General features: G+C 28.3%; 2 protein-coding genes and 1 long non-coding RNA gene across 3 annotated transcripts; 1 reads left to right on the top strand and 2 right to left on the bottom strand.

Annotated features, from left to right (window-relative positions):
• The first annotated feature begins 2,736 nt into the window (after nucleotides 1-2,736).
• LOC101505204 (1-aminocyclopropane-1-carboxylate oxidase homolog 1-like) lies at nucleotides 2,737-4,839 on the top strand. Its single transcript, XM_004495056.4, has 3 exons — nucleotides 2,737-3,386; nucleotides 3,674-3,995; nucleotides 4,330-4,839. Exons 1-3 carry the CDS (start codon nucleotides 2,866-2,868, stop codon nucleotides 4,570-4,572), a joined length of 1,086 nt encoding a protein of 361 aa, XP_004495113.1. The 5' UTR covers nucleotides 2,737-2,865; the 3' UTR covers nucleotides 4,573-4,839.
• Nucleotides 4,840-4,975: 136 nt separating this feature from the next.
• On the bottom strand, nucleotides 4,976-11,143 carry LOC101504684 (transcription factor EMB1444). Its single transcript, XM_004495054.4, has 11 exons — nucleotides 10,303-11,143; nucleotides 9,554-9,724; nucleotides 9,364-9,457; nucleotides 8,976-9,017; nucleotides 8,696-8,755; nucleotides 8,111-8,227; nucleotides 6,505-7,617; nucleotides 6,283-6,390; nucleotides 6,061-6,201; nucleotides 5,784-5,909; nucleotides 4,976-5,548 (listed from the first exon to the last, which is right to left on the bottom strand). Exons 1-11 carry the CDS (start codon nucleotides 10,398-10,400, stop codon nucleotides 5,462-5,464), a joined length of 2,157 nt encoding a protein of 718 aa, XP_004495111.1. The 5' UTR covers nucleotides 10,401-11,143; the 3' UTR covers nucleotides 4,976-5,461.
• Nucleotides 11,144-20,617: 9,474 nt separating this feature from the next.
• Nucleotides 20,618-24,290, bottom strand: LOC140919942 (uncharacterized). The gene is made up of 2 exons (XR_012162653.1): nucleotides 24,209-24,290; nucleotides 20,618-21,720 (listed from the first exon to the last, which is right to left on the bottom strand). It is a non-coding gene; the product is annotated as an uncharacterized lncRNA (long non-coding RNA).

The raw sequence follows: 24,290 nt of genomic DNA, 5'->3' as shown, positions 1-24,290 counted from the left end.
ATTATCCAATATAACTTATTTCGACGGTTGATTTAGCATCAAAGTTATAAATTTCATCATACAATAAATATTATTTATAAATTTCATCATATAATATTTGCATGTTTGAAAATAATCAAATTATAAGATTTTAAAATAACAAAAAATAGTCGATCGATCATGGCAAGACTTCTAAAATCTAAGGTTTAAATAAAGGTAGAAATTACCCAAAAAAAAATTAAGGAAATTGAGTCGACCGATTTTATCCGTCTCAATTCTGATTTTATTCAATATCAAATTTAAATGATCGATTTTCTTGTTTTGAAAACTAAGTTTACTCAACTACTTAACCCAAATCATTTTTTGGATCGATCTAGATTGATTTTTTCAATTTAGTCAATTTTACGCAACTCATAAATACTACTTGCACATAGTGTTTTTTCCAAATGAGCTTATTATAGTATTAGTGAATACTTGATAAAAGTAAATTAATAAAAAAATTATTTTTTAAATATACATTTTTCTTAAGACTATAAAATGATCAAATGAATTAATCGCTGTTAGAGTGACAGGTAACAATTACTATTACTATAGGATGGAAGAGTATACTAATTTATTATCATTTTGTACGTAGCTATAGAAACCAATGGCTATAGATTATAAATAAATAAATAAATACTTTTGAATTATTTAATTTAGAAATTAAAAAAAAAAATGACAAATTATATTGTATTTGTCTGTCGTAATAAAAATAAATTTTGTTAAAACAAAAAAATAATTAATTATAAAAGTGATTTTTTGAGAAGTTACTAAAAAGTAGTTATAACAATAAATATTTTAATAATCCGTTAGTTAATATATATATATATTGTTTAGGTATTAATGTATTACAAATTCTTTTTATTGTAGAGTTTTGTCATATATTATATCTGTGTGTTAACGTATATTAGTTTTTTTGTGTTAGCAAAAGAATGAAAAAGTTCTGCATATTTGCAACAAAATAAATGACTTTTGTACATAAATGAATTTCTTATTTAAAAGATTTTTATTTTGATAAAAGCAAAATCAAGCAATTTCATTAATAATCAAATTTGTAATACATAGAACTTCATCACAATGTCGAAGAATAGCAATATATAGTTTCCTCCACTAGAGTATAAGTCACTACACGAACTTTCGTCATTAAAAACTCTTGTGAAGAGTTATAAAAATAAGAAGATAAAATACTCAAACAGTTTGAACTAATAGACCTATATTTGGATCGGTTGTCCTGATTAATTTCTATGATATCATCAATATTCTTTCGATCCAGTGTGAATATCACCTTAATGTATGGCATGAAAGAAAATAATTGCTTCAATTGATGAACAGATAAGTACATTTGAGTACCTCCAATTATATTATATCAAGAAACATAAATAAATAGTATTTGTGTACATTAATACAAATAAATAAAGATAGAAAAATAAAATGATGTATATTTTTGAAATAATTAAATAATATTTAATATATATTTTTTGTTTGAGTGTATTTAAAATACTATTTATTTATATTTATTCTCTAACAAATATTTTTCATCTATCACGGATTTGATTTATGTTCAATCATATGACGGTATAGTCACGCGTACAAGTTCTAGAATGTTTCATTAAAATAGAATAATTTAAATTTTGAAATTTTATATTAGACAAAAATAAAAATAGTTTTAAAATTTAAACGTTTAATTTTGATGGAATGATTCTGAGATACTAACGGCAGTCGTCTATGATGACACGTAGTCCAAATTTATATATTATATTATAAGTAGTTTAAGTTTTTTCCACGGTACCGAAAAATGATATAATCTTCAGTAAAATTTTCGTACTTTTTAATTAAATATTAAATTATCAAATATTTTTTCTTTTGAAAATTAGAGAGTTAACACAAAAGAAAAATGTTCCACATTATCATATCACTTTGAATCAACCAATGGACCGAACCCTTTAATGTATTGAGCACAAAAGTACATAAACATTCCAGCTGGTGGGAAGTGAATGCCATTGCCCATTTTGTAGCTTAGTATAGTACAAAACAAGAACTAGCAAAATCTTTAAAAAAAACATCACTCTTACAATCTAAGCTAAAAGACATCAATGCTTAGGTTTATTATATTGTAATGTCATGGTTGGATGCAGACCCAAAGTGAGCATCTCATAATATAATATTATTTTTTTCTCAAAATGCATCCTAATTTCTTTTAAATAGTACGAAAATAATAAATTAATTATATATCTTTTTTAACAAGTTAGTTAATTATTTATTTTATATTAAGTTTACCTTTTATATTTATAAATATTTACATCAAAAATCTTAATTTCTAACTAACAAAATTCTCTCAATTTTTTCTATAAACTTTTATATTTCTTTAAGAAGTTTTAATTACTGTAATCATAAAAACTTTATCCATCAATCAAAATTTAGAAAATAATTAAACAATAAATAATTTGAATGAGATATATTTTAAGATTTTTTAGTTTAAACGTAAAAATTCATAGTATCAATTTAAAAGTCTTAAACTAAAAATTATTAATATAGAGTTAGAACTAAAATAGTTATACATTGTAACTTTTACATACGTAAAAGACTAACTTCAAAAAAAATTAAAGCATAAATCCAATATTTCTGTGTGAATTAAAAGATTACGTGAGATACTTTTTTTCCATTTTTTTTTAATTCATAATGTTAATTTAAGCATCATATGTAACATTTTCTTTTCATTTGTTTTTTTGCTACATTCAAGGTCATGGCATCTTGTACTATTCTCCATTAAATGGCCACCAAGTTTCAATTTTGAAGCCAACCCATTTTCAATCACTATCTCAATTAAGAGACTATAGTCTAAAAATCATGGAACAAGTTTTACTCTTTGGTAAAAATGGCTATGATAGAGCCAAAGAAGTTAAGGAATTTGATGAAACTAAAGGTGGAGTAAAAGGACTAGTAGACTCTGGAATTGTTAAGTTTCCAAGATTCTTTATTCATCCACAAGAATCTCTTGATACAAATTCAACTTCATGTTTATTTCATGTTCCTGTGATTGATTTCACTGGATATGAAATGTGTAGTAGTAGGAGGTTAGAGATAATTAGTGAGATTAAGGAAGCATCAGAAAAATGGGGTTTTTTTCAAATGGTGAATCATGGTGTTCCTGTTTGTGTTATGGATGAAATGTTGAATGTTATAAGAGAATTTCATGAGCAACCTAGTGAGGTGAAGAAGGAATGGTATTCACGTGATCCTAAGGTGAAAGTTAGATACTTTTCTAATGGAGATTTACTTGTTGCTAAAGCTGCTAATTGGAGGGATACTATACTGTTTGATTTTCAAGATGGTCCTCTCAATCCACAAGCCTATCCTTTAGTATGCAGGTATGAAACATTTCATACTCTTTGTTTCAAAACACTAGTTAGATACCTTTTGATATAGGAGACTAATGAAAAAGATAATCAATTCTGAGTCATAAGCGTGTGACGTAATTACAACTCTCATTCGTTGTTTCATTTAGATCGATGATAGATATCGTTTTATTGTGTAAAACTAAATGTGTAATCTAAACCGTTTAATATTAAATCAACTACCGAGATTATTTACGGCATAAAATAAAATGTGTTTGTATTCTACTATAGACATGATTGTTTGTTTTTTTATTCTGCAGGGAAGCAGTGAGCAAATACATGGAACATATAATGAAACTAAAGGAGATATTATCAGAATTAATGTCGGAGGCATTGGGGCAAAAAAGGGACTATCTTGAAAGTATAGAATGCATGAAAAGTGAAACAGTGGTATGTCACTATTACCCTTCTTGTCCACAACCTGAACTCACATTTGGAACCACAAAACATTCTGACCCATCATCACTAACAATTCTCCTCCAAGATACCATTGGTGGCCTCCAAGTTCTCCATCAAAATCAATGGGTTAATGTTAATCCAATACATGGAGCATTAGTGGCAAACATAGGTGACTTCATGCAGGTACTAACATATCAATTTGGATTTAATTAAGCAAAAAATATTCTTAATTTTTAACTAACTTCATAATATTCAAATACTATTTCTTTTAGAAAATTGTTCATCTAATCGATATCAAGGATATTTTTTAGATTAAACTTATTTTTACTAACAAGAATTGTGACAAATAATTTACAAACTAAATTGGTTTAATTTGATTCAATTTTTGGTTTTTTAACTGTATTAATCAAGTACATATGTTACTTTTGCAAATGAAAATCTTTGATTTTTGTTTTGGATTGAAAATGAGCATAAATTAAGTAATTCATTGAGTATATGATGTGATTTTGATGTGTAGCTTATCAGCAATGACAAGTTCATAAGTGTTGAGCACAGAGTATTGGCTGGACGAGTTGGGCCAAGGGTATCAGCTGCTTGCCACGTGTATCCCAACACGTGTCGAAAATATAAACCTATAGAGGAGTTCACTTCCAATGAAAACCCACCAAAATATAGGGAAACAAATATCACTGAATATCTTGCACATTTTAGATCCAAAGGGCTTGATGGAATTAAAGCCCTCCCTTATTTTAGGCTTTAACATTCACATGAATGCCAATAGTATGTATAATAAGGGCCACTTCTTTTATCTCATCATAACTCTAAAACCTTAATGTGTCTTATTAAACTGGAATTTGTATCAAACTGCATGGATTGGCAACTACAATGAATCTTGATCTTTATTAAAACCCAGTCATGTCAGTCCTATATTTTAACTTATTGTATTTTTTATTCATGTTATGTATTCAATTGTTGTTTAAATCTTGAACTTCTTTTTTTGAAATTATTCTTATTAGTTTTTGTTTAATTTTCTCTTTTAGTTTGTTTTTAGACTAAGCAACTTTTTTTTTGTTTTAAACCCAAAAACTTTAGTTTATACTTAAGTACTCTATAATTTACATATTGATAAAAACTCAAAAAGTGTATATTTAAGAGACAAAAAATGAAACCAACAAAATTATAGTAAAGAATTACTATAAAACAAATATCAAGTGAAACAAAAAACCAAGTATGTTACAGAAGCTAAAAAGATATTAAATCAACTATTATACAATTTTAAACTCACTAAGACTTATGCAGTAAAACACCAAACAATAGGGTTGGAACACAATAAGTGACACCGCTATGTGTTTGATGCATTTTGTTATTTTTAATTTCAAGGACTTACACATATAATAACATATTATAAAGACATACAAAATCCAAAACATGAACACAAGAAAAACAAAACAATGGATAATTGACACACTTAAAGCCTCCATGAATTTGGTATCAAAATGTTTAGGATGATTTCCTTCTTTTTTTTCAAGCTTTCTTTGCTTGGCGAAAGCAAGGAGGATGGAAAGAAACATAACATTTTGAGCTTCATTTCCAAGATCGAGTTACTGCGTCAATGAAGTAGCATAGAACTTTAAAAAACCAAACAATTATCACGATTGCATTGTGCTCTTGGACTGCAATAATTGAACAAGTGGCCACAAGATATCCAGTCTATGTAAATTCCTGTTGTTTTGGCCCTGTGACAGACAATTCATCGATTAATATCGATCGCTTGATACTAAATATAAAAAGCCACAAATCACATTGTGTCCAAGTATAGGAAAATATCATCATAAGTTTTCAGCCATGAATTATCATAATGCATAATACTTTTAAGACTTTTTAATTACTTGTAGAACATATTGCCATTAATTCTAAGTTATTATGATAAGCTGGATTAACTGAAGACATGAATCTAATTGCGGATCCTACCTCAACCACAAAACAAATGCATGTCTTGTCACCATGAGCTTCAGTTGCACCGTTCAAAATCGTTAAACCCAAGCTTCTTATGGCTTCTGCTATCTCAAGAAAATGGGTGCATTCCTCACAAAGCATCTGCAGCATGAGCCATAATTAGCATAGGCGATAAGTACTCGGTAGCCAATGTTAAGTATCAGGTACTATCTGACTTCCATTGCAGGTTTTTATCTTGTGATAAGTGTATTCTTTATATATATAAAGATAGCAATTTTGAACTCCTACATACCTCAACAAGCATCTGGCCATTCTTACTAAGATTTTCTACTAGTATCGAACGAACTTTCAGATGGCCTCCTACCTCCATAGCCCAACTTGAACCCTGTTGATAACCAGTGGATCCATGAATATCTTTTTCCATGTGATGCAACTGCAAAATTGCAAGCAGTATTAAGAAATGGAGATTATATAGTATATACTATAATATAGTGTCCACATTGTAATGCCTTACTTTTGTCTTTGTTTCTCCGAATTTATTTAGCTTGTCAGCATGCTTAGTTATGTTTTGGAGAAAGAGCATGTGCTTTATTGTGCACTCCAATAATGAATCAATACTGCACTGTCAAAGTTAAAATAAAATCGTCAGCCACGCGAATAGGAATTACAAGTCTACAACAATTACAAAATCAAATCCTACCGAGTAGATTAGAAAAATAATATTATAGCAGGATACCTTTGCTCCATTCGGAACCAGTTCTCGTAACTCCTTAATACGGTCTTGAATCAGTTGTCTGTCCCTTGGTCTAGGCCTACAACTTTCCCCAGGTCTAGCCCTCTTTTTGCTGTTTTTAGCCGGTTCAGAAGACCTCTCAAACTGGTTACTACATGAACTAGGACATGTAGAAGAAAAACTTCTTGCGGATATCATACCGCATATACCTGATGAACTCAAACTACGATGCATGTCCTTTTTAACATGAGATGATTGATCAATTGAATATCCTTCTGAATTAATAGTGTGTTTCGCATGAATAGAAACTTCAGGATTTCTTCCAAAAGCTGTTGCATCGTGCAATGATGTAGAAATCGATAACTCGTTATCAGCATTGTTATTACTACGGCAAACCTTGGTCACCACAGCTTCCAGAAGATGCTCCGGACAAGATTCAGAAGTCAATTGGCTGCAGCTAATTTCATCCGACATCTCATCCGCTTTACCATCTTGATTTTCTGGTACTGCCCAATCAAAGTATTTACTCCCTTGCAGAAAACCTGGTCCAAGTGCTTCATGTAGCTCATAGCCAGCAGGGAACTTCAACGTGTACGAAGTATCCTTGTAACAAGACTCAGTTTGAAACTTTGACATCTCGGTATTTTTTTGGATGTTTGCATCAAGAAAGCCTGAAGGGAAGTGTGAAGAATCAGCTCCGACGTTTTCTGACAGACTTATTAAACCATTGGCACTATTATTTTCCATAACTGAATTGTGTAAAAATGATGAGCCATTTTTGTCGGATTTAAAACTAGTTTTTTTGCAGCCATTATTGTTTCCTTCACACTTCCTTCCATTTGAAGGTTTCATGCCAAATAATTTCTGATTCTCTGCAGTCATCATATTTGACATCGACTGAAGCAAAATGGAACTTTGATCGCCGTTAATTTCAAGCACCTCATGCTTGGCGTTATCAACAGCCACTTTCTGATAAACAGCGGGAGGTGAATACTTCTTCGCAGGACATTGGAAGGGCATTAACACATCGATTGTTTTACTCGTCATGGTTTTTTGTGTGTTGTGTAAGTCAGCAGGCGTAATTTCCGAAGACAATGTTTTCATGGATACATCCAGCTGAAAAACAAAAAATAATTATAAACCTTGTAATAATGCTAAATGTGTATGGGTTAAAAATATTTATGCTTAATGCATAGCCACCACTTGGGCTATTCTGGTGTGTGAACATGTGTACTCCTTCTGTTCCTTTTTAATTGTCAGTTTTTTAGGCAAAATGTGTGCCTATTTATTTGTCGTTTTCAAATTACAAGGTTACATTAACTACTTTTTTGTCAACTATACTCTTACCTTATTAATTATTTTACACTGAAAGTAATGAAGAGAGATAATTAATACGTGAGCAGACAAATGAAAGGTAAGAGTATATTTGAATTTTGCTGATTAATCAAAGGTATTTCTTCGATTTGTGCAAAACAACCTTAATAGACATGTATATGCGAATAGAGGGAGTACGTGCCAATGGTTACACAACCCCTACCCAACTCATACAACAACATTCATGAAGAGTGAAGGCCATATACAGAGCAAAGAAGTAGAGGCAGCAGGTTACCGGAGATGAAGAATTCTTCCCAATTTGGATTTGACTAGGAAGGTAACCTAATGTGTGATCGTGAGTCGACAAAAAGAGGCTTTTGATATGAGTTACAACCCCCATGTCTTCACTAACCTGCACTCACGGATGACGGAAAAGCAGTGAATCGTTAAAATTTTGCAAATCGACAGACTTCTGCAAAAAAAGATTTGTGGTGCATCCAAACTATTCTACATTCCATCAAACTTCTCCAACTAAATTTAAAACAGAAAATTGAGCACAATGCCTACATAATAGCTAAACATTTGCATATCAGCATGTTAGGCCAAAATCAGGGTTATCATGCAAGAAACTTTATTTGCATACTCGGCACGTAAAAAATGCCTTTTTATTTTATGAAGAATATTCTTCTAGTTTTGGTGACTAATTTAAAAAAAAATTGAATATGTGTAATGGATGCTTCAAAATGCAGAATATATGTAAAGAAAAATATTTTCAACCGACATTATATGCTTGCTTGAACCACATTGGCAGCCACATTCACGAGAAGCATGAAATCAATAAAATAAAAAAGGAACAAAGAGAAGATTATAGTCATCTTACTTTATTTAAAGAGCCGAGTTGAACAACTCCAAGTGGGACAACCGCTACAACAGCAATTGTCTGCGATGTAAAGCAAAGTTCTATTAATGAAAAATCTTATTGCAAAGAAACCATCTTCTACATGAGAACCACTAACTTTCTAACATATGAATTCACTAGATTCCAGAACTATTTTTTCACATGGAAGTCCATATCAAACTTTGTCCTCTTCATTAATCAACAATCCATTTATCTAAGCAAAGAAAAATCTAAGTCTGCCTCTGTTACTCAATTAACTTACCCTAATTCCGGCGGAAAACTGAGATTGCCATCCATCATCGAACTGAAAAGTAAAATAAAGAGGGGGAATGGAATGAGAATAGTTGAAAGCTTAGGTATGTAAATTATAAATAATACTTCATACATATCTGATAGTCTCTGTAGCACCAACACTTCTGATAGAATACATGTCTCAGTATCCAACACATGTCAGTGTCGAATACCAACACATTGATTACATTCAATTAATTCATTTTCTCAAACTTATTACCAGCGCCGATGTGTCAGTGTCGTGTCCAGTGTCCGTGTCAATATTTGTGCTTCAGAGTTTGGTACCAATTAGAGGCCTTGAAATCTTACTAAGCAGAGAGCAAACGCAAGTGGCATCACTAATGAAGAAGAATCCTCACCTTAAAAGATGACGATGAACCAGAACTTGTTGTAACTTGATTATCTGCAGAGATCCACTGGTGCTTTCCAGTAACAGCTACCTGTCCAACAATACTGTAGAAACAGGACATTAGGCTAAGAGCTATACCAAAGCTAAATTTAATCTTAAATCACACCTATAAATTTATTAGTTTATTCATAATTTCATACCCTTCCCCTATCGAATATACGTGATATGACATCTTCGTCAAAGATAATTCAAGAGGGTCATGTGCAAAATCCGCACCATAGATCTGCTCCAAGGTCTCCTGGCAACACATACTTTGGGAAGAATCGCAATTAGCAGGACTGTCACAGTAAGCATCCTCCCATGTCAAGATCCTGCAAGAATTGTCACACCAAAAAAACATTTTAAGGAAAGACATGAAATTGAAACCTAACAAATTAACAAAAGCAAGCCTCAGCAAATTTCAGACACAAACATCAATGGCAGTAAAATACTGCACAGTGACTAGACAGAAAAATTATAACCCATCACGCAATTCGAACCCTAGTTGAAACAATCATTGGTCAGGTTTTACTTACCTTCCAAAAGAAGTCCAGATTACTTGGATCCTTTTCTCTTGGGAGTCGGAGGGTTAAGACAAAAAAAAATGATTGTAGAACAAAGTAATTGAATTCAAGATACACAAGTCATGTCCATCTTAATTCAATATCTAAAATGAATTACTTCAATAAGTATCATGCAATAAGCACAAAGTGTACTATTCTTTCGCAGTAGTAAAAGAATACATGTGCTCTAAACTAATCACCAAGAAACCACTATAAACATAGAATAATGGAAATCACCAAACTTGATACAAAAAAATTAACTGAGGAAAGGGACAGATAACTTCTACACTAAAAAAGATACATACATCACATAAATAAAATTGAAAAATTGAAAACACAAACCGTACATCCTAGCATGGTGTTGTAGCTTCCAAAAGATAGCATACTTCCAATCAGTATCCAAACACAAGCTTCTCAGCATTTGGTTCAAGTTAGTACCACCCATCTTCACCTTCTTCAACAAAAACCAAAACTTTGGCACTTTGAAGAAAGGGTTATTTATTTATTAAATTAATCACTCTCTCCCACCACCACCACCACCCCAAAAAAAGAAACCAACCAACCCAACAACAAAAACAGCAACAAAAAACCCTTTCAATTCCCACAAACACCACCACCTTTGCTTTAGCTTCCTCTATAAGACCCTCTTCCAGCTTGTTTCCTCCTCAACCCTGCTCGCCGTTTTAATGGCGGTCCAACCGTCGCCAATAACAACCGATCCCTACCCATCATCACAAATTCCTCCCAACCTTTCAACTCTACCAATGCTTCAGAAACTTCTAGAAGGATTCACAGTTGAAACAAAAACAGAACTAACCAAATTTACACAAGCATTAAAATTGCAAGTCTCCATGGGTTTCAAAAAGGGAACTTTAGCTTATATCTGAAGACATGGATTGACCCAGATGAGAATTGTTAAAAAAAGAGATGAAATTTAGCGTCTCAGTGAACTGTAGCAAAAAAAGTTGTTAACTGAGTAAAAGGGTCGTTGCGAAGATGGAAAAAAACCGCAAAGTTTAAGGCTTTATTGGAAGTTAAAAGTCTGAAAGCATAAAATTTATATAATGTTAGAGTTACATTTGTCAACAAAAAATGAAAAGAAAAGCTCACTGTTGTGACTTTTTCTGCTTTCTCTTGCTTTCGGCACTAGAGAGAGAGAGAGAGTGTGTGTGTGTGTTTTTGTCAGCGGTTGAAATGCAAGAGGAGAGTTTTATATTGAAATTTTGGAATGTAACAGGTGGAATCATGTTTATGTGTAGTCACATCTCACACACATTTGGAGTGTTTGATCAATAAGTTGAGATTAATCAATAAGATTAAAGTGAATTTTATTTGTATATTTTTTATGTGAAAGTAAGTTAAAGTGAATTTTATTTGTATATTTTTTATGTGAAAGTAAGTTAAAGTTACAAATCCAAAATAAAAATCAATTCTAATTATTTTTTTTTACAAATTGTAGTTCAAAATAAAATTAATTTGCAATGTAAAATCAATTTTACTTAATTTTATATTAATGTATTTAAATATAAATTACTTTGTATTCGACTTTTTTTAGATAAAATCAATTTTTATAAATATTTTTACCTAATTCTAATATAACATTTATTTTCTGAAAAATTGTTTACAATGGATTAATTATTATGAATGTCTCATAATCATAATCATAGAGAATCTTCCTTCACACTATGAAGGGTTATTAGAGGTTAATTTGAGTTTTACATGTATTTATAAACTTAAACGAGTAATGACACTTCATGAGAACAAAGGAGATGAAATAATGAGGAAATGGAACAATCCAATTGAGCTATGAGTAGTGTCAACTAATGTGGCCAACAACATCATACCATATAGTGGAGATGCATCCTTATCTTTCCCGGCCTATAAACTTTTCATTCCATTTTTGAAACCCTTGTGAAGTTTACTCACTCTTTAACAATCATCTTATTGTCCTAAAGTTGTGACACTCCTCTGATTTCTCATTTTTCATCACTTCCGATCTTTTTACTAGTTTATATCTTACAATATAGAAGTGTAAATAAATATTTGCTCGTGATGTTTTTAAATTTTATTTCAACAAACAAATGTTGATATTATTAAGCTAGACATTATATTTCAAATTCAAATACAAAATATCACGTTTGCATGTGAATTTCATATATATTTATTATTTCATCCAAATAAAAAAATATTTGATTGTGATTTTTTTTGTAAAGTATCAATATTTAAATAATTGTGTAAGAAATTTGTGTTAAATATACCGGTATGTATATTTATTTTAAGTTTCAAATTGTAATATTTTGATTATAAGCAATTTTAGTAACTGGAATCACTTTATAAGCAACCAGCAAAAAACTCGTGATGGATGGTGCATCGTTAGTATTTTATGTGTGCATCATTTAGACATTAAGAAAAAAACTATCATTTTATTTATAGTGATAGATATTTATTCTATGTTTTATTATGTTTATTAATGACAAAAATTTATCGTATATATATATTTTTTAATATTTATCAATAATAAATATTTATTTTAATATTTTTTATGTATAAATGATAAATATTCATCCCGTGGTATTATATATTTATCATTGTTAAATATTTATTTCATTTTTTTTAATAATATTTATCAATGACATAGATTTATCCAAACTTTTTTATATTTATTAATAACAAATATTCATTACGTATTTTTTACGTGTTACTGTCAAATATTTGTCACGTATTTTTTTTTATTTTTTATAGACAAATATTTGTTCCATATTTTTTTTTTTCAATTGTTGAAATTGAAGAGGGAAATTTTGACTTTTTTAATATTGGGTTTTTGCTAGTTTTTTTCGTTTATTATATTGATAGTTGGAATATCAATATAGTTGAAAAAATAATATATGGTTGAGTGGTTTTGATTTGCATATATAATAATAATGATTATAATGATTAGAAAATAGTATAAAAGATTGTGCAAAAAATTGAATGAAATAAATTATCATTTTTATCCTCTAAAATTTAATAATATATGGTTAAAAATGAGGAGGACAATATTTATTTTTTTGGTAGTTATTTTTTGATAAACTAGTTATTTATTTCTCTTTAAGGCAGTTATATTTTTTTGTCAAAAAAGATATAGTTCTATTTTTTTAATAATTATTTATTTCTTTTTTTCTTAAGTTTACTTGTTTACAATTTCAAATAATGATGTGATAATAATTAAATGAGGATAAATTTATATTTTTTTATAGTTTTTTCTTTTATTAATTTTTTTGTAGTTATTTTTTTGATAAAATAATTATTTCCTTTTTACTAAGGTAGTAATATTTTTTTTATCAAAATAAAATGCAGTTATATTTTTTTTTGTAGTTATTTATTTATTTTTTAAAATTTACTTATTTACTCTCAAATAATGATGTGACAAAAAACTAAAAGAAAAAACTAATATTTGAAAGTATACTTTTTTATAGTTCTTTCTTTTCTAATATTGAAGTATAATATTGAAAGTATACTTTTTTATAATATTGAAAGTATAAAAAACTTTATATTTTTTATAGTTCTTTCTTTTCTAATATTGAAAGTATACTTTTTTTTTTAGAAAATAGTTATTTAATTATCTTTAAGGTAGTTAAAAAAATTTTGTCAAAAAAAATGCAGTTCTATTTTTGTTTAGTTATTTATTTCTTTTTTTTTTTTTCTTAAGTTTATTCTCAAATAATGATTTTACCAAAAATTAAATGAGGATAAATTTATATTTTATAGTAGTTTATTTTATTGTTTTTTGTAGTTATATTTTTTTTTATAAATAAAATGCAGTTATTTGATAATTATTTATTTTCTTATATTAATATTAGATTTTATTTTTCTTTTTAAATAACTTTTTAACTTAAAAAGAAATACATGAGATCCCGACTATAATAAGACAGTGGCAATTTGCTATAACAAAATGATATCAACGTACTAATTTTCCACGACAATATTGTTCTTTCACGTAAAATATTGTATCACAACAACTATTGTATATTTTTATACTAATATATATATATACTTTTATTCAGATATTTATATGCTTTTGTGGAAAATATTTTTTGGTCTATAGATAAGATGATATAATTACTATCAGAAACTCACATACAATTGTGAACTAACAATATCAATATTTGTCGGTTGAGCTACGACTAAGGATGAAAATAATTAATTTATATTGACATATATTTATTCTTAATCACACTTTTATTTAGGTTAATTGCAATTTAAGTTCATTTATGTTTACTAATTCACGAAACTGATTATCATATTTTAAAATATGATAATTTTGGTCTCTCGTTATGATTTTCAACTAAGAAAATCTTAGATAAGTCATTAAACAGAAGACCATAAGACCATAAGTTCACTGTGACGAGTCTCTAAAACTTGAACTTCAAAAGAATTATGATAAATATTAAAATTAGCTAGTCAATCAATGTTTTTGTTGTTTTGATGTCAAGTATTATTAATGTAGACATGTTAGTTCATATTAATCATAAGATCACATTTACGATAAATCAAAATTGAGATCAAAATCGAGACGATCCCTTTTAATATTACATCTCTCTATTACCATCTTAACTAGAACCTTGGAATCACTCTTTATAATAAGATGGGTGAATTTTTGATGTCTTGTAGAATCCATCTCTATGTACATGGCTCACATTTCCACATGGAAAGAGTCAAAAGAACTAATCTTCTGCATATGCCCCTTTTAGCCACCATCCATCGTTGTTCAATTTGATTTATCCCTCTTGTGGTTGCCGCTAGCCAATATAAATGGTGTCCAACTCTCATAATTGCTCCATGTAAATGACAAATAAATAAAAAGACAAATGGTCTCTCTGACGAATATGTTCGTAGGATACAATAAATTTTCAATCTTGTTGCTATTTCACATAACTTTATAAGATTGTCAAGTGATGCAATAATGAATAATGTTTACAAGATTAGGAGGAAACTTACACTCTTCTAGGCATTTCTCAACAAAATTCCAGTTGAGGCGATCATAAACATTTTCAAAATCAATCTTAATAGATATTAACATTTTTTTACTTTACATGAAATGAAACATAAAAAAAAAATATTCAAAAAATAAATATATTTAATTAAAATTTTATATTAAATACATCGATCTTTTACGTACTATTTTTGTTTATACGAAAAAGCAATTAATAATTGTATGAAGGGTTTATTTGCACCAAGCCCATAGCGTATGTCCCAATTTGATCCTTGTGTTGGTCTGAAATGAGTTAAGTAAAGCACGTTAGTGTTAGTGATTTGAATGAATAGGTTTTGTTGTTAAGATGTTTGTTGTCCTACCACCACCTTAAAATATGTACGTTTGTTTGCCCCGCACCAACTCAACATCATTTTTGGAATCCCATTATTTGTTTTAGACTTTTACGACTATAATATTCCACCCTGATTATTGCCACTCATCATTTCTAATCATTTTATTTATCTATTAATTACTTCGTTTTTATTTTTAACTCAAGGGTACGCAGCACTAGTAGTATATCTGAATTTAGCCATCAATTTAACAACTTATAAAGGACAAATTAAGGTTAAAAGAGAACCGATTTGTTTTTTTTTTTTTTTTTGTTTTGGTAAAGAGAGAAGTGCTATTGTTTGATATTGCGTAAATTCGGACTAACAAAATTCGATCATAACAATATTTTAGTGATGTTATTAAGATTTTGTTCAATTTTTTTAGAATACCAAATAATTATTAAATTAATGCAATCGATTTCATTTAAAAGTTATTTTTGGATTGATATCAACGTCTATTAATTTAATATTTATTAAGATAATATTAATTTTATAAACTTTAATTTTAAAAATAGTATAATATAGAGTTTTATGATAAACAAAAGTTATTTTCTAAAACTTAGACGATTTACTTAGTAACTTTACCTTCAATCAATTGTACTGTATTTCACTAATTTAGTTAAGATTTAAAGACATTTTTTATATTTTTAATAATCTAATTTAATCAATTATATTTCTTAATACATGTAATTTAATTTATTTTTTCTTACAATTGATTTGGAGTATTATACTGGATGCCCTGGCTAGAACAATATTAAAGTAAGGTACAATCACGCAACCTTGTTTTGTTGCTTAAATATTTTTTCCTCCATAATAATTGATCACCACCTATCTTAATAATGGCATAGCTAGTTAGTTATCTATCATCCCAAATTTGACTGCAAGAAGATGTTGGGTCTCTTTATTGCTTGAAACTCTTTGTTTTGGTCAAACCCCACAAACAAAATAATCATATTGGTCCGTAAAATATAGAGCAAATTAATTCAAACAAGAAAAATAAATGGATCCCTTATTTTAATTTCAATCCCGAATGAATAAAAACTTAAATCAAAATAGTAGTTATTATTATGGCGAACTCTCTCTTATTTTAAAATTTAGTTGATTATAGTATCCAATAATCAACTATTTAAAATTACAACAAAAAAACTCATATTAATTAATTTTTTAACTATTTAAAATTACAACAAAAAAACTCATATTAATTAATTTTTTAAATATATATTTATTTTTTCTTATGAATACTGGTATCCATTATATATTTTCTCATGGTACCAAAATATTCCTCTATTATTATTACTACTACTTTGCAATAAATTAATCTAATTCAACCAGACTGTATGCATGAATTTGATAAGTTAAAGGAATTACCTTATCATGAATGCAAAGAGACAAACAACAATGATTTATTTCTCTTTTTGTTTTTCTCCCTGTTGTTACCTACAAAAAATTGAGTTTTCAATGTTTTCACTTTCTATTGAGTTTAATCATAAAAAAGAGTTTGTAAATAAAAATAAATCCAATATAAAATCATTGTAGAATGAACATTAATGTTACCAAAAAAAATTGCATATTTAAATTTTCGTATAAAACATATTGCAAATAATTAGTAATTTAGAGATAAATTTGACAATAACTTAGAACTTTGATCATATTAGTATACCGTGCAGTCATAAAATGGTCTTGAGTCCTTACCTTCTTATAATATCCTTCCAAACTTAATTATAAGTAAAAATAGATTTAACTACACATATATTAAAAATAATTGTTAACTTTTTTATCTGATAAAAAAATTACATTTCTCAATTTATCCTTTCTTTTGACCAAATATATTTTTCTTTATCATCAAAAAAATATGAAAAATGAAGCGTACTTTTAAGATATATATATAGAGGATGAGGCGCAATGATTTCTTATAATTTTGTTACGTAGATATATATAAAGGATGAGTTTATACGATCCAAACTCCTTATAATTCGTCAACTCTTGAAAAAAAAAATATTCGTTGAATTCTCAACTGACTTATTTAACCAAAAAAATATTTATTTAACTTTAAACATTTATTATAACGGAATATCATTTGAGTAAATCCAAAACACTATTTAACATTTATCAATTTGAAATTAATAATTGTGTGACTCCATATCATGTCTACTATCCCCTTTAATTTTATTGATTTCCCTTTTCTCTTGACATGGTTGGGAGCCAAAATCTTCTTAGGAGATCTTGTACCTAAGCTTTTAACTAACACGTAATTTAAGGATGACTCAAAATCCTCCAAAGTCATGAGTAGTAGTTTGATTTGATATTTCTCCCTAGTCAATATTGATGGGCTTTAAAATGGAATTACACCTATATATGAAAATGAAAAAATGGATATTCAATTTTAATAAATATGACGAATAAGTAACCTCATTGCCCACTATATACCCCAATGAATTTACAAGTTAAGCAACACCAATATTTTTATACTAATAATAATGTGTAGGAAGATTTTCAATACTTTTAACTTGCGTGGAGATTTGTCATACCTAATTAATTTAATAGCTGCTTAATTATTTTGAATTTTTACTTTTTTCTATTGAATGTTTTGAATTTTAACTTGGAATGCTCATTGATGACCAAATTGACAAAACATGGAATCCAAAGATGATCACTATCCTTAATTAATTAAAACACATTTTTTTTCTTCAATATATAATTCAATCTTTAAATTTGCCAATGTAAATTCATTTATCTAATTTTAATTAATTAAACCTTAAAAAAAGTTGAATTTCTAAATAAAAACTTCACATATATGCAAATGTTGTAGTCCATTCTTCGATAATTAATAATAAAATGGTTAATTTATGATGATAACGACAACTATGTTAATGTGGTCCAAAATCTAGTTGTCACTCTCGACAAAGTTAAATTGGAGGTAGAATAATTAATGGACTTACTATTGATTTCAAGTACATATCCAACAGCATATAATCTTAAATGATACTGTTTGCAAGGAAAGTCAAGCATCATGTGTTTAAAAACAGATCAACTTTGTGCTAAAAAGGTAACTCCTACCCATTATGAAAACTCTACATGATCCTAATATATTTATTTTGGTCTAGATCCTAATTTTCTAAGCACACGTAATTTAGGCAAGATAAAGTGTTTGATTTAAATATATGGCGTTGGAAAAATAAGGTAGGTTTAATTGGTGGCTATTGTCATTCAATAAGCTCTCACCGATCGCTTTTGTATCAAAGAATTAAAAAAAAAAGTTGTTTGGGGCGGAGATACATACTAATTTCTTCTTTGTTAATATATTATATTATTAAAGATTACATATAATGCATCGAGGTAAAATTATTTTACATCGATAATTAATTATATATTAATAATATAATAAATAAAAAAAAGAAATTATATATATTTTTTATAAATTTAATTGTTACTATAAAATAATTTTATGTGGATCGTTTTTAATATTTTATTATTATTTGACATTTTTTAATGTATTATTTTCTTTTTTTACAAACTTTGATGTTTTAATCTATTGAGAGAGGAAGAGTTTTGTTGGTGAGTCAAGTACAGCAGAGCATTACATCTCCAACAGAAAAATTAGAATGTATTTGGATTAAATAATTTAAAATTTTAAAAATTTAGAATGTTGTTTGAATAAAGTAAATTTTCATTTAAAGTTAGAAAATTTGCATAAATTTTAAAAGTTTAAGGGTAAAATAAACTTATTCAATGTGAAAATTTAGAAAATTTGGGCCAAAACTAATTTTTAAAAAATTGAAGGATCAATTGGTAATACTTGAACTCATTTATAACAATATTAAACTACACCTCACACTTAAATTTCGGCAAATTTGAACATTCAATTCCAAGATATAAATAACAACAAGATGGTAAAATTATTCTTTGGCGTTTTCATCAAAATCAAACAATTAAAATTTAAATATAGTATTTTGTGAGTTATACAATAAAAATTAAATTTATATTTAATTGAGTCATCATATTGAGATCAAACGATCACCAATATCTCAACGATATGACTACAAAAAATCAATGAATCGACTTCTATATATATACTATTGTGATTATTAGTAAATTGATTTACTCATATAAATACTATTATGAACCGCGTGAGGCTATACCATTAAATTTTAAGCATGTTTCATTTTTATATTATTATTTAATTACACCAACCAAATCATTAAAAATATTTTTAATAACTACTTCTAAATTCAAACACACATAATTAGTTGTGATATAGAGATGGTGTACTACTATTTATATTGACATTCATAAAAATTTAACTAAATCTATTACTTAAGTTTTTCAATTAAAACTTGCAGAGTCTCATGGCCATACCTAACTAGAACCCAAATAGTACAAAGAAAAGTCAATGTAGGCAAAACAAGACTTCCAACAAACTCCCACGAATGTTAAAAGTAAAGAAAAATATGAAAGAAATTGACAAACTCAAATAGATATAATTTGTAATCTCAATTGTAATATGAATAAATTAATGATTTTTATTGTATAAATTAGATGATTTGGATTATCTAAAAGTGTCGATGACAATAATTCTTTCATTGATCTCCTTTAAGTTATGAGGGTGTGCAAAGAAGATAAATTGGTGGACTAACTTACTCATTATTGAAAGTTCCAATAAAAAATTTCTCATTCACCCACTATCATAAATGTTCCACCAAATATTAATAAATCTCAATTAATCCAATACTATCACATAATTGAGACTAACGTTAACAATATATTTCAATATCTTGACATCAAATTAATATGAATATTACAAAATAAAACTGATTATTTTAGTCACACTAAAATAATCCAACAAACAGAAGAAAAAAACTAAGGGTATGTTTGATTTTTTAAAAAAATTAGATAAGAAGAAATTTTGTTCTTTCTTCACTTTTGAAAATAGAAAATTGATTTTAAGAACATGCTCTAAGCCATTCAAATTGTTTTTAACTAAGATTAAAATTAGATTTTGATGGTTTGATACCTTTGATACAACAAAAATTTAATGACTATGCACTGATAGTAATAAATAATTTTATGTCATCGTTTAATGAAAATCTATTATTTTATCATATAAGTCTATTTAATATTGGATGAAAATTTAAACAATGAAAGAATTATTTAAACAATGTAGATAAATGATTTCGAATGAAAAAATGGTTCTAAATCACTTACAAGCTTTTGAGTCTAACTTTGTTTACATAGAATAAGAATTTCTCAAACATACAGGTGAAACTCAAAAGAGAAACTCTAAACACTATCTACTATATAAAACAAATACAAAATCAAACATTGCAACAAAAATGGGTAAAATATATTAAAGGTTCACTCTTCATCTACACAACCATTGTTTTTGATTTATTATAAATCTCACTCCTGTAGTAATTCTACAAATATTTCATATGTACCTCATTCCTTTCAACGGTTCTTGCAACGCTTTCTTCCTCAATCCATAAGGGTTTGTGAGTCTAGTTTTTAACCTCTATGAGAATCACAATGAAACAAAAGCCACACATATATGCATATTGGGTGGAGAAAGTTAAGTTTCTTGAATTCCAAGCAAGACAATTTAATAAATGATCAACACATACATTAATGGAATCAAGAAAGATTGCTGACATGATTAACCAAAATCGCTTTTCAACATCACTTGATTATGCAATACACTATCCTTGGTCTGGTTGAATGACATATGTTAGGAGTATATTTTTAAAATTGCTAATTGTGTATGTTCTATGAAGATTCAAATTTCATATCCAACGAAAAAGAGATTGAGAATAAAGTGTCCCATTACATTCTGAGTAACCAATTTAGTTTATGGACACTAGCTCGAATGTTTTAGTAGTCTTACTCTTGTACCGGTCCTAATTAAAAATGATTTATTATCAACTAAACACACTACTGAAAGATTTGGAGTCTAAGTCCCAATCTTTTATATATTAGATCCAAAAGTTGCAAACTCAATTTCATATCACATCCCTGCCAAGTTTTGCTAGAAACAAATTCTACACGACTAAAAATTTATTTATGCATATATGTTCTACTCTATGATGTAACATTGAAAAATTCAGACTTGTTGCATAATATGAAACTGCAAGTCGAGTAATGATTTAGAAAGTTCTAATATGATTTTTGTTCCTTTATTTATTGAGCTATATGACTTACAATTATAATTTATAACACACGTATGAATTTCAAGTAAGTAAATATTTGGACCTTTTCATTTCAAGTACATGTTATGTTATTCACATGAATTTTTGTTTAAAGGAGAGAAATCTTTTACATAAACCAGTTAAGAATGAATCGATCAGGATAATCTAAATTTAACTGAACAATTGTTGACCAGACTTTACTTACCTTTTGACCGGACTCTAAATTACTAAAGCTCCAATCATCTGAAAATCAAAAGGTTAAAACAAACAAAAAAAAACTCAGAAATGTTTAAACAGTAGAAGAAACAAGGTATATATTTCGGTGCCTGCCGAGGAAAAAAAATCAAAGGTAAAAAATTGAAAAAGCTAAGTTCTTTCATGAAATAGAGATTCTTCAAATTTGCATGTATAGGAGGAGACACATCATTCAACAACCATATTTATTATATACGCCCATGCATATTTTTGAAATTAAAACAGAATTAACTTACACCCCCCAAATGTTAGTCCCTAAATATTATTCTTTGATGATAATATTGTTATCCACGCATTACTATCAAATATTTGATAGATAATTTGATCTCAAAGTTTGGCTCCATTAGGAATTTGAGACAAACATGAGGGATGTTGGTTATTGATAAGTGGGCAGCTCGCTCGATCGGAGCAAGGGATAATATTGCAAATTTGATATGGTTTAGGAACAATCTTGTAAGTTGGATTGCAGTATTTAAACACAGGTTGTAATATATAGTCCCAAACTATAATCATAATAGAAAGATATTGCACTTGTTCGACGGTCAAAGAAGTATGTACCATTGACTGAACTTTGTGATCAAATCTCACATGTTCTTTATTTGCAATTTTCGTATACGATTCCTTTTGAACCGAAGATGTTGTTCTAATACAAGAATAATGTGGGGTAAAAAATTATACTGTATGTGTATATAAGTCAATAAATTTTGCATACAACCTACAAAAACAATCAAGGAGACCTTAAGTTTAACTAAAAATTCTAAAGCTATGTCTAACAATGAACACACATTTGGGATGAAGTATGAGAAGTTCAAGCCTCACCTTTTCATGGTTCTTGTTCAGGTGGGTCTTGTGCTTCTCTATTTCCTAGTAGAGGCTTCATTTAATAATGGGATGAACCCTCGTGTCTTTGTTACTTATAGGCATGCTGTTGGGGGGAGAGTATTGCTCCCTTTTGCTTATGTTCTTGAAAGATAAATTCTTTATCCATTTATTCTTTCATGCCTCCAAAAGCTTTGGAAAATAAAGGGTGAAAAACATTTTTTTCTTTTTTATTTCTTAAAATATGTGATCATTTTAACTTATTAATAAGAAGTTTTGAGAGTGTTGAAATAAACTACTCTAATCGAGAGAAGATGAAATGCTAACTTGCATTTCTTTTCTTTTACATGAAGTGATGATGCATTTCTTGAAATAACAGAAAACAATTCTTTTAGCATTTTCAATATTTTTTGAAAATGCAGGATAATTATTCACTTTAAAAGTCTCTCTTATCTCCTTATTAACAAGTAAAATTAACCAAAATTTTAAAAATTAAATATAAAAAATATTTTCACAAAGTAGACAAATATTATAATACATATCATTACTCTTCCTCCATTCTAGTTTTTGGTTGCACAATACTCATGCTAAACCTATGATCATAGTTACAGAATTTGCCACTACCCCCACAAACCGCAAATTGGTAGCTGTGAACCGGTTGACGGTACTTTTGCAACTTTGTCAACACAATCTCATCTCTTACATTTTTATTTGCAGTTGGATTCGGGTGAGTATTTGTACTAAGAATTGTTAGTGTAAATTAGTTTGCATTCACATCCAACGTTAATTTAAAATGCAGTTATAGAACTAGGGTGATGTGGCAAAATATGATTTTCATTGGATGTTAGTGTAAAACTAGTTTATACTAATAATACATATCCTTTAAATTCTTGAAGTTATAGGTTTTTTTCAAAACTGGTCCTATTTTTCTCTAATTATCATTGTCCTACTACAAAACAATATTTATGTTCATGATTCTTTTGAATAGGCTAGAGGTTGTTGATGTTAAGAACCCTCGTGGGCTGGCTAAAATCTTTGGAACTGTATTATCTTTAATTGGTGCTTTGATAATGATTTTGTATAAAGGACATACGATACAAAGCTTAAAGAGTTCCTCATTCCATATTGGAGGCAAAATGGCTCATAGTAACTGGATAAAAGGATCAATTTTGACTGTTGTAAGCTGCATATTATGGTCTTTATGGTTCATACTGCAGGTATATTTATCTATAATGATCAAGTACAGATATACTTTTTTATTTTCTTTGTTTTTCAGTGTTACCATGATAAAGAATTCGGACCAGATTGCATGCTGTTAGAATACCAAGCATTCATTAAGAAACTTATAATCGTTGGATGAAAATCAAACAACTCATTTTAAAAGGATATATAAAGTAAACCGTGATATGAGTCGTATGATCTTTATCCATCTATTAGTTCTTATTGAGTATTGACGTATTGAAGCTTGATATTGTGACCGCATGGAATCAATTTCCGATTCTTTCGGTATTACTTGATAATGTCCATTCGAATTTTAGAAACAGTGCCAAACAATAATACTGTTTTTCACAGAATGGAAGCAAATTTGTACGTAGAGATTTAGGAAATAGTAAAAACAAATAGGAAAAGACCATAAATATCAAAAGTTCATAGTTACTTGCTTGTCTCGTAGGCCATCATTGTGAAGAAATATCCAGCACAACTGTCACTTACAGCATGGATAAATTGCATAGGTGCAG

Source organism: Cicer arietinum, chromosome 4 (assembly GCF_000331145.2).
Source record: "Cicer arietinum cultivar CDC Frontier isolate Library 1 chromosome 4, Cicar.CDCFrontier_v2.0, whole genome shotgun sequence".
NCBI lineage: Eukaryota > Viridiplantae > Streptophyta > Magnoliopsida > Fabales > Fabaceae > Cicer > Cicer arietinum.
The sequence above is the reverse complement of the archived record's forward strand: the minus strand, read 5'-3'. Positions and strand labels throughout refer to the sequence as shown.